Source organism: Saccoglossus kowalevskii, chromosome 16 (assembly GCF_978046115.1).
Source record: "Saccoglossus kowalevskii chromosome 16, keSacKowa6.1, whole genome shotgun sequence".
Lineage (NCBI taxonomy): Eukaryota > Metazoa > Hemichordata > Enteropneusta > Harrimaniidae > Saccoglossus > Saccoglossus kowalevskii.
The window spans coordinates 35,383,534-35,399,007 of NC_140656.1; the positions used below are offsets into that span (position 1 = coordinate 35,383,534).

The following is a 15,474-nucleotide window of genomic DNA, read 5'->3' on the forward strand; positions in this document are numbered from 1 at the left end:
CCAGTCACCTATATTCCCTGGTGTCTATATACCCTAGTACTTATATTGGCCAACACCTGTTTCCAGTCACCTATATTCCCTGGTGTCTATGTTCCCTAGTACTTATATTGGCCAACACCTGTTTCCAGTTACCTATATTCCCTGGTGTCTATGTTCCCTAGTACTTATATTGGCCAACACCTGTTTCCAGTTACCTATATTCCCTGGTGTCTATGTTCCCTAGTACTTATATTGGCCAACACCTGTTTTCAGTTACCTATATTCCCTGGTGTCTATATTCCCTAGTACTTATATTGGCCAACACCTGTTTCCAGTTACCTATATTCCCTGGTGTCTATGTTCCCTAGTACTTATATTGGCCAACACCTGTTTTCAGTTACCTATATTCCCTGGTGTCTATATTCCCTAGTACTTATATTGGCCAACACCTGTTTCCAGTCACCTATATTCCCTGGTGTCTATGTTCCCTAGTACTTATATTGGCCAACACCTGTTTCCAGTTACCTATATTCCCTGGTGTCTATGTTCCCTAGTACTTATATTGGCCAACACCTGTTTTCAGTTACCTATATTCCCTGGTGTCTATATTCCCTAGTACTTATATTGGCCAACACCTGTTTCCAGTCACCAATATTCCCTGGTGTCTATGTTCCCTAGTACTTATATTGGCCAACACCTGTTTCCAGTTACCTATATTCCCTGGTGTCTATGTTCCCTAGTACTTATATTGGCCAACACCTGTTTCCAGTCACCTATATTCCCTGGTGTCTATATACCCTAGTACTTATATTGGCCAACACCTGTTTTCAGTTACCTATATTCCCTGGTGTCTATATTCCCTAGTACTTATATTGGCCAACACCTGTTTCCAGTTACCTATATTCCCTGGTGTCTATGTTCCCTAGTACTTATATTGGCCAACACCTGTTTTCAGTTACCTATATTCCCTGGTGTCTATATTCCCTAGTACTTATATTGGCCAACACCTGTTTCCAGTCACCTATATTCCCTGGTGTCTATGTTCCCTAGTACTTATATTGGCCAACACCTGTTTCCAGTTACCTATATTCCCTGGTGTCTATGTTCCCTAGTACTTATATTGGCCAACACCTGTTTCCAGTCACCTATATTCCCTGGTGTCTATATACCCTAGTACTTATATTGGCCAACACCTGTTTTCAGTTACCTATATTCCCTGGTGTCTATATTCCCTAGTACTTATATTGGCCAACACCTGTTTCCAGTTACCTATATTCCCTGGTGTCTATATTCCCTAGTACTTATATTGGCCAACACCTGTTTCCAGTTACCTATATTCCCTGGTGTCTATATTCCCTAGTACTTATATTGGCCAACACCTGTTTTCAGTTACCTATATTCCCTGGTGTCTATGTTCCCTAGTACTTATATTGGCCAACACCTGTTTCCAGTTACCTATATTCCCTGGTGTCTATATTCCCTAGTACTTATATTGGCCAACACCTGTTTCCAGTTACCTATATTCCCTGGTGTCTATATTCCCTAGTACTTATATTGGCCAACACCTGTTTTCAGTTACCTATATTCCCTGGTGTCTATATTCCCTAGTACTTATATTGGCCAACACCTGTTTCCAGTTACCTATATTCCCTGGTGTCTATATTCCCTAGTACTTATATTGGCCAACACCTGTTTCCAGTTACCTATATTCCCTGGTGTCTATGTTCCCTAGTACTTATTTTGGCCAACACCTGTTTCCAGTTACCTATATTCCCTGGTATCTATGTTCCCTAGTACTTATATTGGCCAACACCTGTTTTCAGTTCCCCATATTCCCTGGTGTCTATATTCCCTAGTACTTATATTGGCCAACACCTGTTTCCAGTTACCTATATTCCCTGGTGTCTATGTTCCCTAGTACTTATATTGGCCAACACCTGTTTCCAGTTACCTATATTCCCTGGTGTCTATATTCCCTAGTACTTATATTGGCCAACACCTGTTTCCAGTTACCTATATTCCCTGGTGTCTATGTTCCCTAGTACTTATATTGGCCAACACCTGTTTTCAGTTACCTATATTCCCTGGTGTCTATATTCCCTAGTACTTATATTGGCCAACACCTGTTTCCAGTTACCTATATTCCCTGGTGTCTATATTCCCTAGTACTTATATTGGCCAACACCTGTTTCCAGTTACCTATATTCCCTGGTGTCTATATTCCCTAGTACTTATATTGGCCAACACCTGTTTCCAGTTACCTATATTCCCTGGTGTCTATATTCCCTAGTACTTATATTGGCCAACACCTGTTTCCAGTCACCTATATTCCCTGGTGTCTATATTCCCTAGTACTTATATTGGCCAACACCTGTTTCCAGTCACCTATATTCCCTGGTGTCTATATACCCTAGTACTTATATTGGCCAACACCTGTTTTCAGTTACCTATATTCCCTGGTGTCTATATTCCCTAGTACTTATATTGGCCAACACCTGTTTCCAGTCACCTATATTCCCTGGTGTCTATATTCCCTAGTACTTATATTGGCCAACACCTGTTTCCAGTCACCTATATTCCCTGGTGTCTATATACCCTAGTACTTATATTGGCCAACACCTGTTTTCAGTTACCTATATTCCCTGGTGTCTATATTCCCTAGTACTTATATTGGCCAACACCTGTTTCCAATGATTCTTTATATCCCTTTAATACTTGCATCTTTCAAACTTTCATTCAACTATTGATCACAGTTTCTGATTTTATTGAATTATTTACCAGTACCAAGTAACTCCAATTGATAAATTACTTGCAAAATGTAGTCCAAATCCTTCATGAGATCAATTTAATGAAATACATTATGCAAACTATATAATTTACATAAGTAAAATAAACAGATTTTACTCAAACTGAAAAAGTTTAGTAGTGAAATTTGTATAGTTATAGTTCTAGAACATGGTCATACATTCATTTCTACTAGTTCAACACCTATAACATGCTATTGCCTGTCTCTGCTTTCTTGCTGTTAGCATTAGGTAATAGTACATTACATTATACAGCATGATTTTACACATTGCTCTTAAACACAGCTCGCAACAATTAGGTTTGACACAATGACTTTACTTTATCGTTACTTTCTCTCACTTAGTCCAAAAACAGTTTTTGCTTTTTATCACCGCACGCGCTGTTTTATTGTTGCAATTATGCATACCAACAAAGTGTGCCACATACGGTAGAAATGGTAAAATTTTTTTCTCTGTTTTTTTATTATTCAATTCAATCTTTAAGGTGATCGTTATCTTGTTGACGTCATCACAGCGCGTCGTGTAACGTGTTCAGCCTCACGGCCGTTTATGTTAGACCAACAATTTGGGTAACTGCGAAATATTAATGTAAACTATGATAACAGGAATAAGTATAGGAAACAGCACGGGACAGGGGGAGCATAGCGCGAAACAACTTTTCGATGTCACTTTGTGTTAGTTATTTAGGCTATATCTGCTTTAAGTTAACATCAGCACTGACCATACAGAAGCCAGGACCTCGCCTGCGTCACGACTTCAATGTTTCTTTTGTTTGGTTTTTTGCATTTGGTTAGAAATATATATATAGTGTTTTATTTCACAAAGTTTCGCTATTACTATTTATGCACAACCTTAGAGATCTTGCTAATCATTCCAAAGGGAGAAGCTTTGTGCCAGTTTTCTATATTTTAAAATCGCTTTTTTAGTATGTTCTCTATTCACAGAGCCCCAACTTAAATTTGAACAGTCTATAACTAAGACTGTCTGAGTAACGAAAAAAGTGCCCACGAACATATACCTTATAATAACTCCACCCTCTCAATAACAGTGAAAATTTTAGGCCAGCTGATTTAAAGTTTGCAGTGGGGAATTATGGACGGTCACACCATTTGTTTGTCACTCAATAATGCTAGAAAACTGAAACGCTGTCGACGGTTGGCCACTCTCGCTGTCAATCACGATGTATGTGAGGAAAACCTTAAAACCAGGCTAAAAAACTACTTTCTGTCGTTAAACTTCATAGTTGCTGTCGACATAGGAAGTAAAGTAAGTAAATAACACCGAATAAACGGCAAGGTAAAGACTATGTCTAATTATAGTAAATACGTACTGCGTGCGTGACTCGAACCGGCGCTCGCGTACGGCACCTAATCGCCTAGCTTCACGCCACTACACGTCTTCCCCTCGGCCACCGGGCATCCCCCAAAAAGGATGCTTAATAACCGAGCTTACGTGCAGAGAACATGAAACCCGTCCACGCGATACGCGCCACACAGCGTGGCCAGAATGCGGCAAAGGCCTTCAGATTCTGGCTGTAGTAGGATGGTGAAAGTAATGGTACAGCATTGTAACAGTGAATAAGTACTGAGAAATAATTTTAAACTCATTGTTGCTGTCGACATAGGAAGTAAAGTAAGTAAATAACACCGAATAAACGGCAAGGTAAAGACTATGTCTAATTATAGTAAATACGTACCGGCGCTCGCGTACGGCACCTAATCGCCTAGCTACACGTCTTCCCCTCGGCCACCGGGCATCCCCAAAAAAGGATGGCCGAGGGGAAGACGTGTCGTGGCGTGAAGCTAGGCGATTAGGTGCCGTACGCGAGCGCCGGTACGTATTTACTATAATTAGACATAGTCTTTACCTTGCCGCTTATTCGGTGTTATTTACTTACTTTACTTCCTATGTCGACAGCAACTATGAGTTTAAAATTATTTCTCAGTACTTATTCACTGTTACAATGCTGTACCATTACTTTCACCATCCTACTACAGCCAGATCTGAAGGCCTTTGCCGCATTCTGGCCACGCTGTGTGGCGCGTATCGCGTGGACGGGTTTCATGTTCTCTGCACGTAATAAGCTCGGTTATTAAGCATCCTTTTTTGGGGATGCCCGGTGGCCGAGGGGAAGACGTGTAGTGGCGTGAAGCTAGGCGATTAGGTGCCGTACGCGAGCGCCGGTTCGAGTCACGCACGCAGTACGTATTTACTATAATTAGACATAGTTTTTACCTTGCCGTTTATTCGGTGTTATTTACTTTCTGTCGTTACGCGTCACATTGGCGACGCGTGGGTGTTGTCTATGGCGGCACTTCCAAATTTAGCGACAGTCGCGATGTAATTCTTTTTTGCGAATTGAATGCGTAACCGACCAAGCACTGGGCGAGGCTGTTAATTTAATAATACTCGATGCGTGAAAATAGGTTAATAATAAATAACCATGGTAATAATGTTTACTAGTAAAGAATGAGCTTGTAATCGCAATAGTTGCAGATTATAGATTACTTTACTGAATGATCGGATTGTAGAAAACCAAAAGATATAATTTGACTTGAAAATTGACTTGTCTACGCGGTTTTTGCAAATGTAGTTCACAAATAACCACGGGGCGCTGTACATATTCGACATATGGACATGTCATATTGAAGGCTGTGAGTTCATTGGCCGTGTTATTTCAGAATTAAGTGGGTGGTTCGAACCTTTTGTACAGGTAGGTAAAGTGGTTTGTGTCTGCGCATGCGCTACATTCACACAACAGTTAGTTAAGGTGCGTTTTGTATTTGGAATACAATAGTGTTTGTGTTCGTGTTGCTCTGTACTGTTTAGGACGGTCTCGCCTATAACTGGAATGCGTTGACGCCTGCGTTAATATTTTACTTGCTAACTTCAGTTGATAGATAATGAGAGGATCTAGGTTGGCAATGATATAGCCTCACCCCCTCCCACCTCGTGATAAAAAAGGGGAACGTGGATGTCCTGTTTCAAATTAATAACTATGATATTTTAGACGAGAGAAAATAAAACACTAATCAGGTAAAAATAATATCGCTGGAAATTGTGTGAGTTTTGTTGAATAACACAAAAATTGCTAACCACGGGACTATTTTATGCGAATAAGGTTCGTACACAAGTCTAAGTTTTTTCGGTGTTTCGGGGTCATATGACACCATATATAACATAGTAATTTAAAGTAATTTGACATTTGTCGGACAATTTTGAAATAACATTTCGTTTTACAGTTTTCATTTACAAATTATTAAATTCAAGTTTTTAAATTAATACTAGAAAATAAAAATAATGCAACAACAGCACCGACAAATACACAGAAGATGTTTAGAAAAGTACTTTGGCATGTAAAATAACATTGTTGAAAGCAACTGTAGTAAATGTAATGACGTTGGTTTATACTGTTCTGTCGCTATAGTAGTTGTTTGTTCAAGAGAAACTTGGCTCAAAGAAGCGATTTTTGTGGTGACGACGAAGACGTAGTAACCTGGTCACAAACCACGCCTTCAAATATATTCACATGAGTAAACTGACATTACTTCAATATGGCGTCGAAGAAATCGTATATCAAGTGTGCATTGCCTCTAACAACTTTGGTGGTTTTCGTGATCTTTGCCATGCGTACAGCCATCGTTAGGATTGAAAATCACGTTCTGATCGAAGCGGATAGTCTTGAAGTATGCAAAATGTTTTCAAACCCAACGATGTTTTATCATAAAGGAGGTGGCAGGTAGGTCAATATTAGTGTAAACATGCAGACTGTGTTAATATCCAGACAACTATTATGTTTTATAAACATGATCAGAGGGATATGAATTTAAAATGGAGCTACTATTTGCTGAAATTAAATTAAAACAGTGACAGTTTTCTGTTCTTCAATGGCGAACCACCTTTCATATTTAGTTGACATGTAATGTGTTACATTCACGATCAATACAGGAAAAAATATGTTTTATCATAAAATACCAAAGAATGTATATGAACGCATGAATCAGAACAGAAAATGTATTGGAGTCAATCACTATACCCATCTAGTATCCCTATGCTTCATCGAAAAATATTTACAAATATGTGGAAACATCCCTTGTGGTGCAAGGGTGGAGACGATATTAAAGTATTGTCTCTATACAATGGAGTGTTTGTCAATGCGACAAAGAAGTCACTTTGATAAGCGTCCAAACCTGTTCCTATCTGTTGATGAGCACGGGGTTGAACTAAAGACCGTGTTTAACAATATAATTGTGCTGGAAAGTGCAGCCGCCATAGACCATAAAGTTCATTGTCGACCGTTCATGGCATATAACGCATTTATACACTCTCGATATGCAGCCGCCATGTCACTTCAAGTGATTAGACACTCTCCATATGCGGCCGTCACATCACATCAAGTGATTAGATACTCTCCGTATACGGCCGTCACATCACATCAAGTGATTGTACACTCTCCATATACTGCCGTCATATCACATCAAGTGATTAGACACTCTCCATATGCGGCCGTCACATCACATCAAGTGATTAGACACTCTCCATATACTGCCGTCACATCACATCAAGTGATTAGACACTCTCCATATACTGCCGTCATATCACATCAAGTGATTAGACACTCTCCATATGCGGCCGTCACATCACATCAAGTGATTAGACACTCTCCATATACTGCCGTCACATCACATCCAGTGATTAGACACTCTCCATATACTGCCGTCACATCACATCCAGTGATTAGACACTCTCCATATACGGCCTTCACATCACATCAAGTGATTAGACACTCTCCATATACTGCCGTCACATCACATCAAGTGATTAGACACTCTCCATATACTGCCGTCACATCACATCCAGTGATTAGACACTCTCCATATACTGCCGTCACATCACATCAAGTGATCAGACACTCTCCATATGTGGCCGTCATGTCACTTCGAGTGATTAGACACTCTCCATATACTGCCGTCATATCACATCAAGTGATTTGACACTCTCCATATATGGCCGTCATGTCACTTCAAGTGATTAGACACTCTCCATATACGGCCTTCACATCACATCAAGTGATTAGACACTCTCCATATACTGCCGTCACATCACATCAAGTGATTAGACACTCTCCATATACTGCCGTCACATCACATCAAGTGATTAGACACTCTCCATATACTGCCGTCACATCACATCAAGTGATTAGACACTCTCCATATACTGCCGTCACATCACATCAAGTGATTAGACACTCTCCATATACGGCCGTCACATCACATCATGTGATTGTACACTCTCCATATACTGCCGTCATATCACATCAAGTGATTAGACACTCTCCATATGCGGCCGTCACATCACATCAAGTGATTAGACACTCTCCATATACTGCCGTCACATCACATCAAGTGATTAGACACTCTCCATATACTGCCGTCACATCACATCAAGTGATTATACACTCTCCATATACTGCCGTCACATCACATCAAGTGATTAGACACTCTCCATATGTGGCCTTCACATCACATCAAGTGATTAGACACTCTCCATATACTGCCGTCACATCACATCAAGTGATTAGACACTCTCCATATGTGGCCTTCACATCACACCAAGTGATTATACACTCTCCATATACTGCCGTCACATCACATCAAGTGATTATACACTCTCCATATACTGCCGTCACATCACATCAAGTGATTAGACACTCTCCATATACTGCGGTCACATCACATCAAGTGATTATACACTCTCCATATACTGCCGTCACATCACATCAAGTGATTAGACACTCTCCATATACTGCCGTCACACCACATCAAGTGATTAGACACTCTCCATATACTGCCGTCACATCACATCAAGTGATTAGACACTCTCCATATACTGCCGTCACATCACATCAAGTGATTGTACAATTTCCATATGCGGTCGTTTACGGGCATGTCACAAATGTGGTTGTACACTCTTCATATGTGGTCGTTCGTATCACATAAAGTGATTAGACAATTTTTATATGCGGCCGTTCATGTCACATGTCAAGTGTTTGAAACTAACTTAATACTTTTAACTGTTTTAGGCAGTTGTTAAGTACGGAGGAAAACGATGAAGGACCCAATCGAATCTTCTTCGTGTTAACAGAACAGTACTTTGGGTTTCCAGTCAACATTGAGATGTACATTAACAAGGAAAGGTACGTAATCGTTAATGCTTATATTAATAAAACGTGAATAATTGCAAGAAAGACGAAAACAACTAAATTTGTCGAAAGTCGCGCTTTTACCAAAACTATGTTTACGTCATTAAAAGCAGTACGCTCCCAGTCAGATTTTGTCGACAATATTTTTAACGCGAACCCAGATTTGCAAGGCATAATTACCTCTAAGCACTTTCCAGATATCACAACGTGTGTTCCGCGGAGACGGCGATTCTTGATTGAAAAATCGTAACATTAACTCTCGAAGTATTGATTGCATGTGCGTCAATGCCGCGACTGCAACAACGGTTGAAAAGTAAAACAATATTATTTGATAAACGTTTCATTCGTTTTACCTTATCATACTGAATCTCTTAAACATTCCATGGATGTTGAATAATTGGAAATTGTCCAACAAATCTACCAGTCATATTTATTCGAAATTAAGTAATTCTGAGATTTGCCACTTTACATTCATAACAACATTTAACACATTAACGAGCAACACACCCCCTCTATACACTATAAAGGGACTGAGATAAAGAATGGCATTACATGTACGTGGTAGCAGTCAGAGCACACGAGTTAGCGCTACACAAAACACTCTAGATTACCATGATTGTAATGTGTTCAATGAGTGTCGTGTCTTTACCCGGTGCATTGCGGAATTCGTCAATCATTTACGCGTTTTGTGACAATTTCGACACGAAATGAAATTGTAAAATGATTAAAATTACGACGAAAAGTATATTTGTGCCTCAGACTTAAGTTGTAATTCACGTAATTTGTGAGTGCCATGCTTTCACACAATGTGTCCAGTGAGTAACGTGCCGTGGTCTACACATTACAAAAGTGGCCGGGTTATTTCGCATTCTCCCTTGATTTGAATATTCAAATTTAATACATATTTTGAGAAAGTATTAGAACAAGTAACTGGTTTGTACCCAAGACTCATTGACAATCAACATATGCAATCGAGAGACCACTCATTGTGCCGGACATTCAAACCAAACAAACGTTATAATAGTACTCCAACAAATGTTGTAGGTTTTAACATTATTCAAATCAGAAATAATTCCGAACTGAACGGTAGTTATAATTTTTTTTTATCTACAATGAAAAGCATGAAGCTAGGGATATTATAAACGTTTTATAAAAATCAATTTTCATAAATAAAAATAGAATTAAAATTTATCAACCCAGAAACTATATGACGACATCATTGCGAGTTCTAAATTAGAGGTTATAAACGACAAGCGAGGATATTTAGGAGCGTGGCAGGATATAATAACCGAGCGTATATTGTTATAAAACTGTTTATAAACTAAGGTACAGCATTCTGTCTTTCACTGTAATGACGCACGTGCGCGTGCGTGTTGTTTTGATATATTTTGCCTTGGCCCGGGCAACGCGAACTGTACTTCCTGACGACACTGAATAAGACGCTCACAGGGAATTGCCCTGTAATTTTCTGTATATAAAAATTACCCATGTTGAAGCACTTTCTTGCATCTTTTTCTTGCAGACCTCGTAGTGAGATTGGTGGAAGTATATCCATGATGGGAGGCATCGTGACTGTTCAACTCGTCTACAAAATGAAAGAGATTACGACACACGAAGGTGATGGGACGTACGTAACAGAGATTGTTAACGTGTCATGTTATCATATACTTAGCTCTTCATTTGGACCAACCATTGACAGTAGCCGAAAACATTTTCTCCAGACAATGAAATCTTACATTGAATCTGTTGTACACGCCAGGTGACGACGTTTGAAGCATTGGGTGTATTCAGATTAAACAATTAAGAGATGTCCCCATCTCCGACATGACGTGAATCAACGTACATATCATCGCGTCACGACGATTTGTCAGCCGTTTCCGTAGAGCCCGCAGTAAGAGATTCCGGTAGGAAAAGACAGTATACTCTCAAAGAGGACATTATAACCCGTGTATGCTGACTCTTCAACTCAATTAATGTGACAGTTTCTTGTTATTTATTTATTTGTACATAATTTAAACTTCTGATACTCAATGCTAACATTTTGAGAATTGGTGGATAACGAAACACGCGACAAGATCTACATCACGCATCACTGTAATTGTCAGATGTTTTTTTCTTCAAGAAAGATGATTAAGTACAAACCCTTTGACAATAAAAGTACAGTAATAAGTAACTATATTACGACACTTTGGCTGAGTGATGGAATTACTACATTTGCTGGATAAAGCCGACCGTTACGAAACAAGTAAAACACCGTTTGCTTGTTATGGGTTAAGTATCCAATTGAATACACATGAACAACCCATAAATAGTGCACACACACACACATATATATATACTAAAATATCTGTAATTATAAATATTTAGGTACGTAACGCACATTAACGAAACCCACCACAGACACATAACCAGCCTTACACCCACCGACCAACCAGGGGTGGTACAGATTTCCACTACAGTTTCTCGGTATATGAGATATTTTACTGAACTATATATTTACAAATTGAAAATTATCAAAATACGTGAAATATATATTATATTGCAATAAAATGTATGAGTGAATATAACCCGTGCTTGTGACTTATATGTACCGGAATCAATGCGAATAATCAACATATTTACACTTGAGTTTTTGGGACCCCGTTTCAGTTTCAAGATATAGATGCAGGTACGAGTAGTACGTAGTGTCCACTTTACCTCTGAGAATCTTTTTTTCGAAAAACTGTCCTCGTCCATAAAACAACAACTAGGTTTTAAAGAGAAGCGCCGATTAAACCTGGCGCAATACCAACACTTTTGACGTCGAGTAAGTGTTTCAAATGATTTGTCTTTTTTTTGCGATTCTGAGACCGTCACAAGGCGGATTCTCTGTATTCAAGTGAGAAGCTAATGAGGAGCCTCGTTTTAAAATTCACAAAAATAAAGTTGCCGTAGACTATAGACACTCTTTTAGAGGGTCGATGCGTAGACTGAGTTATGCTTAGAAACATAAAAAATTAATAATTTTGATGTACAGCAGCCATTTTACAGGGTTTACAGGTTATATTTATTTTGAGATTTAGCTAACTAGTGATCATTTCGTTGTTTATGGTATCAATAAGTATGCTAGATTCTCTGTGTGATTATAACAAGAAGGTTGACAAGAGGGAGGGGGGTCGCCTGTACAGGTTACAGAAAATAAAAAAAGGCATTTTACGCTTTTACAGGAAATAAAAATAAAAGTTCAAATTACAGTAAAAAATAGGTTTTTATACTGCAACCCTTCAACTGCTCCTGTTGAATTACTGTTGTCCACCATGATTATTCTCAGCAGACGCAATGCACATGTATTGCACCACGCATTTCAGTTTTCTTGCACACATGCATTTCAGTGCCACAGTTCTTCCGCTGCCACAAATATTATGGGTATGTGTGACGCACAGCATGTATCAAGCCAGTAATTAATGTCGCACATTAACGTGCGATATCAGTTCCCGTGTGATGTACTTCTCGGTGTTCTACCGGAAACCGTGGTTCTACTAAGAACAAAGCTTGTCGAGGACACTTGCACAATGTGTAGATATTATTGTCTATACATGTCATTGTAAAAGTCAGAATATTTGGGACTTCTCCAGTTAACTTCGAACGTAAATGGCGCATTACTTTAACAGATGTAGAATCAAGTGAATCAAGTCATTATAGTGACAAATACAAGTATGATGCCCAAAACATTGTGTTTAAAGATAAAATAACAGAAATATACTACTGTTCACTGGGTTTTGATGTTGCTTATTTCGCTGACTGGAAAATATGTAATATGTCAAATTTAGCATAGAACACATTATCTAAATGATACAAATTTGAATTTAAAACTCACTGAATATGTCTGAAATGCTAAATCAGCGAAATTAAACCCAGTGAAAATTAGTCATTCTACAGTATTCATACGAAAAAAGTATTATCATGGTTTGTTGTAAACCATTTTGATAAAATAATATTGAATGTACACACTCAGCCAAACACCATTAACGTAGCAATTGAAAATATGACGAATACAGTACGTTGTTGTATTGTTTCATTAGTAGGATTTTTTTTTACTTAAAAGTTGAAAGCGAAGAGTGATTTTTTTATGTGATGGAGTATCCAATACTTTTACAATGTCCTGGCTAATTCGTTCTAAACGTTATGCAAAAATAGAAGGTTTTTTATGCCTTTGAATTTTTCCACTTATTGTATCCATAAAATTGGCCGAATGCATCAGGAATAGGACAAGAGCGGTTTTGAAACTTTTCATGGTGACTATCAATATACCACAGGCAATCACGAACTGTAGTAACTGTCTGGTTTGCCACTTCAATGTTGTTTTTTGTCCAATCCGCTTCCATGCTTTCAAATAAATCAATGACATCAATATACAGAATATGAGGACTAAGTCATTTTTTACCATAATGAGGCGGTTCAATTTTCTTTGCCAAATGTATTCACTTGCACTGTATTTCTACTAGCTACTGGCGTTGACTCCGCGTTGACTGGGTACAAATATTATCTTCTGACATTCCAAATATACGTCCAGGGTCATCACAAACCAAAACTCTTATATCTGGTTTCACAGTAACATTGTTATGTATATTACGAATATCAGATATTGCTATTTTTTCTATGGATTCTTCATTTATTTCAGAACATCGACTGACATTTTGAATGCAAGTCAGTAAATGTCTGATCCAAATAACACAGAGATCAACGTTTTTGGCATTAAAACATTTCCACCCTTACACCATACACAGACACTCATATTGTAAGTTCTTTATTCGATGTATTAACCATCACGCAGGAATCAAAATCGATGAAGCAATGCAGATAAAAGATAGCAGTCGACGCTACTGTCACGAATAGAACAGCCGACCGATCGTATGATGCGTTTTGGGGACGCACAGACAACACTCGGCCTGAAGGTCTCATGCCACTAATTAACCAATGGCTTTCAATTTAAATGCCCAGCAAGAACCAATGAAATTTTTTAAATATTATTTTTCTCAGGTGCTCCCTGTTTGAGGGCGTAATCACCTGGGTCAGAGGTGAGACCAACATGTGGTCTTTTGTTTACTACTTAGCGGCTGTGTACCTGTGGGTTTATTCTGTGTGTTAATGGATGTTCTAATCTTGGTGTTTTTCCAGTGATTTCTCTTGGTGCAATCCAAATACAGTAGGTGTGTCTTGTTTACCTGAGATTTGCAAGAGTTTGAGCTGGCCAACATGTTAGTTTTTTTCATATGGTTGATTACTGGCATGTTGATTTCCGATTTTTGAGCCATATTTTCAACTTCCTTCGTCATTTTCATATAGCAATCTCGTCATATGTTAACATTGTCGTCTATGGAAATTCAATTAGTGGTATGAGCCCTGAAGTTTCACACTAAGCGAGAGTCTGTAACAGCGCCACCAACGGTCAAGTGATTTTTTTGCGCGCGGGTCCGATGAACAAGTATTTTTTTGGGGTCTTGCCTTATAACAATTTTTTTTTATTTGCGACTAGAATACTATTATTTTTCAAACTTTTAGCTCCGCTGTCATCGAAGGTGACACAACAACGAAGTTGATCATATTATACTGATTAACTGTCGCCGTCCTACCGTTAACAATATCATACTCATCTTCTTCTTGAAAACCAGTAGCATGAGTGTTTGATGTTTAGTATAACTAGTTTAGTTGGCGGATCTCAAATTTTGTGTCAATATTTTGGTAAAAACTGCTACTTTCGACGACGTCGACGTCTTGAAAACTACCAGCTCAATTGATTTAATAATTGGGCCAATGTTTTCATTTTGTGACGATATCAACTATTCCTTATTTTTAGAAAATATTTTAGGTAAAAAGACGTGGTCATTCATGAGGTGTTCGTTTATGTTTCCATATTTTATTCTAGTAAAGAGAATAGTTGAATAACCAAAAATGCGACACGTATTATGTACAAAATCAAGCAAACGAATGCCAATCCTTTAAAGAAAATGACACGTCTAGTGTTTGCATGTTAAACTTCCACGTCTTGTAAACACGCACAAAAACACAGGTGCTCGTGATATTGCTAGGTTGTTGAATTTTGGTAGTTTCAATATTACAAGTACACTTGGTGTCAGTATTTCGGAGAATCCTGTGAGTTCTAACATCAGACAAATTTAATAAGATAATTGTAATATGTATGAGATATACAGTGGACGAGAGTCTGTCGCCATTTGACACCCGGGAATTGTTTTAGTTTCTTATTGATTGAGCCTGTTAGTTATTTACATATACTTATATTTAATTATTTATTTTAATTATATTTACTAATAACTCGTATGTTTTAACTCATCTGCCAATAAATACACCGTGCTTGCAGCGTATGAGCTATTAGTAAAGAGTTATTAAATACATATAAATACGCTGTACTTGCAACAATGTTAGCACGTCTATGGTGCAAAGCAATGTGTACGAGATATTAATTAATAAATAAATAATACACTGTGCTTG

General features: G+C 38.3%; 1 protein-coding gene across 1 annotated transcript; it reads left to right on the forward strand.

Moving 5' to 3' along the window:
• Window positions 1-6,342: 6,342 nt before the first annotated feature.
• Window positions 6,343-11,552, forward strand: LOC102810368 (uncharacterized). The gene is made up of 3 exons (XM_006824004.3): window positions 6,343-6,522; window positions 8,866-8,979; window positions 10,508-11,552. Exons 1-3 carry the CDS (start codon window positions 6,410-6,412, stop codon window positions 10,746-10,748), a joined length of 468 nt encoding a protein of 155 aa, XP_006824067.2. The 5' UTR covers window positions 6,343-6,409; the 3' UTR covers window positions 10,749-11,552.
• The last annotated feature ends 3,922 nt before the right edge of the window (window positions 11,553-15,474 follow it).

Bases quoted from the DNA above. Each gene is read 5' to 3' on its own strand.
- LOC102810368 (XM_006824004.3), top strand. From the start codon at position 6,410: ATGCGTACAGCCATCGTTAGGATTGAAAATCACGTTCTGATCGAAGCG. The intron at 6,523-8,865 runs GTAGGTCAATAT...TAACTGTTTTAG, and splicing joins TATCATAAAGGAGGTGGCAG to GCAGTTGTTAAGTACGGAGG. The intron at 8,980-10,507 runs GTACGTAATCGT...TTTTTCTTGCAG, and splicing joins ATGTACATTAACAAGGAAAG to ACCTCGTAGTGAGATTGGTG.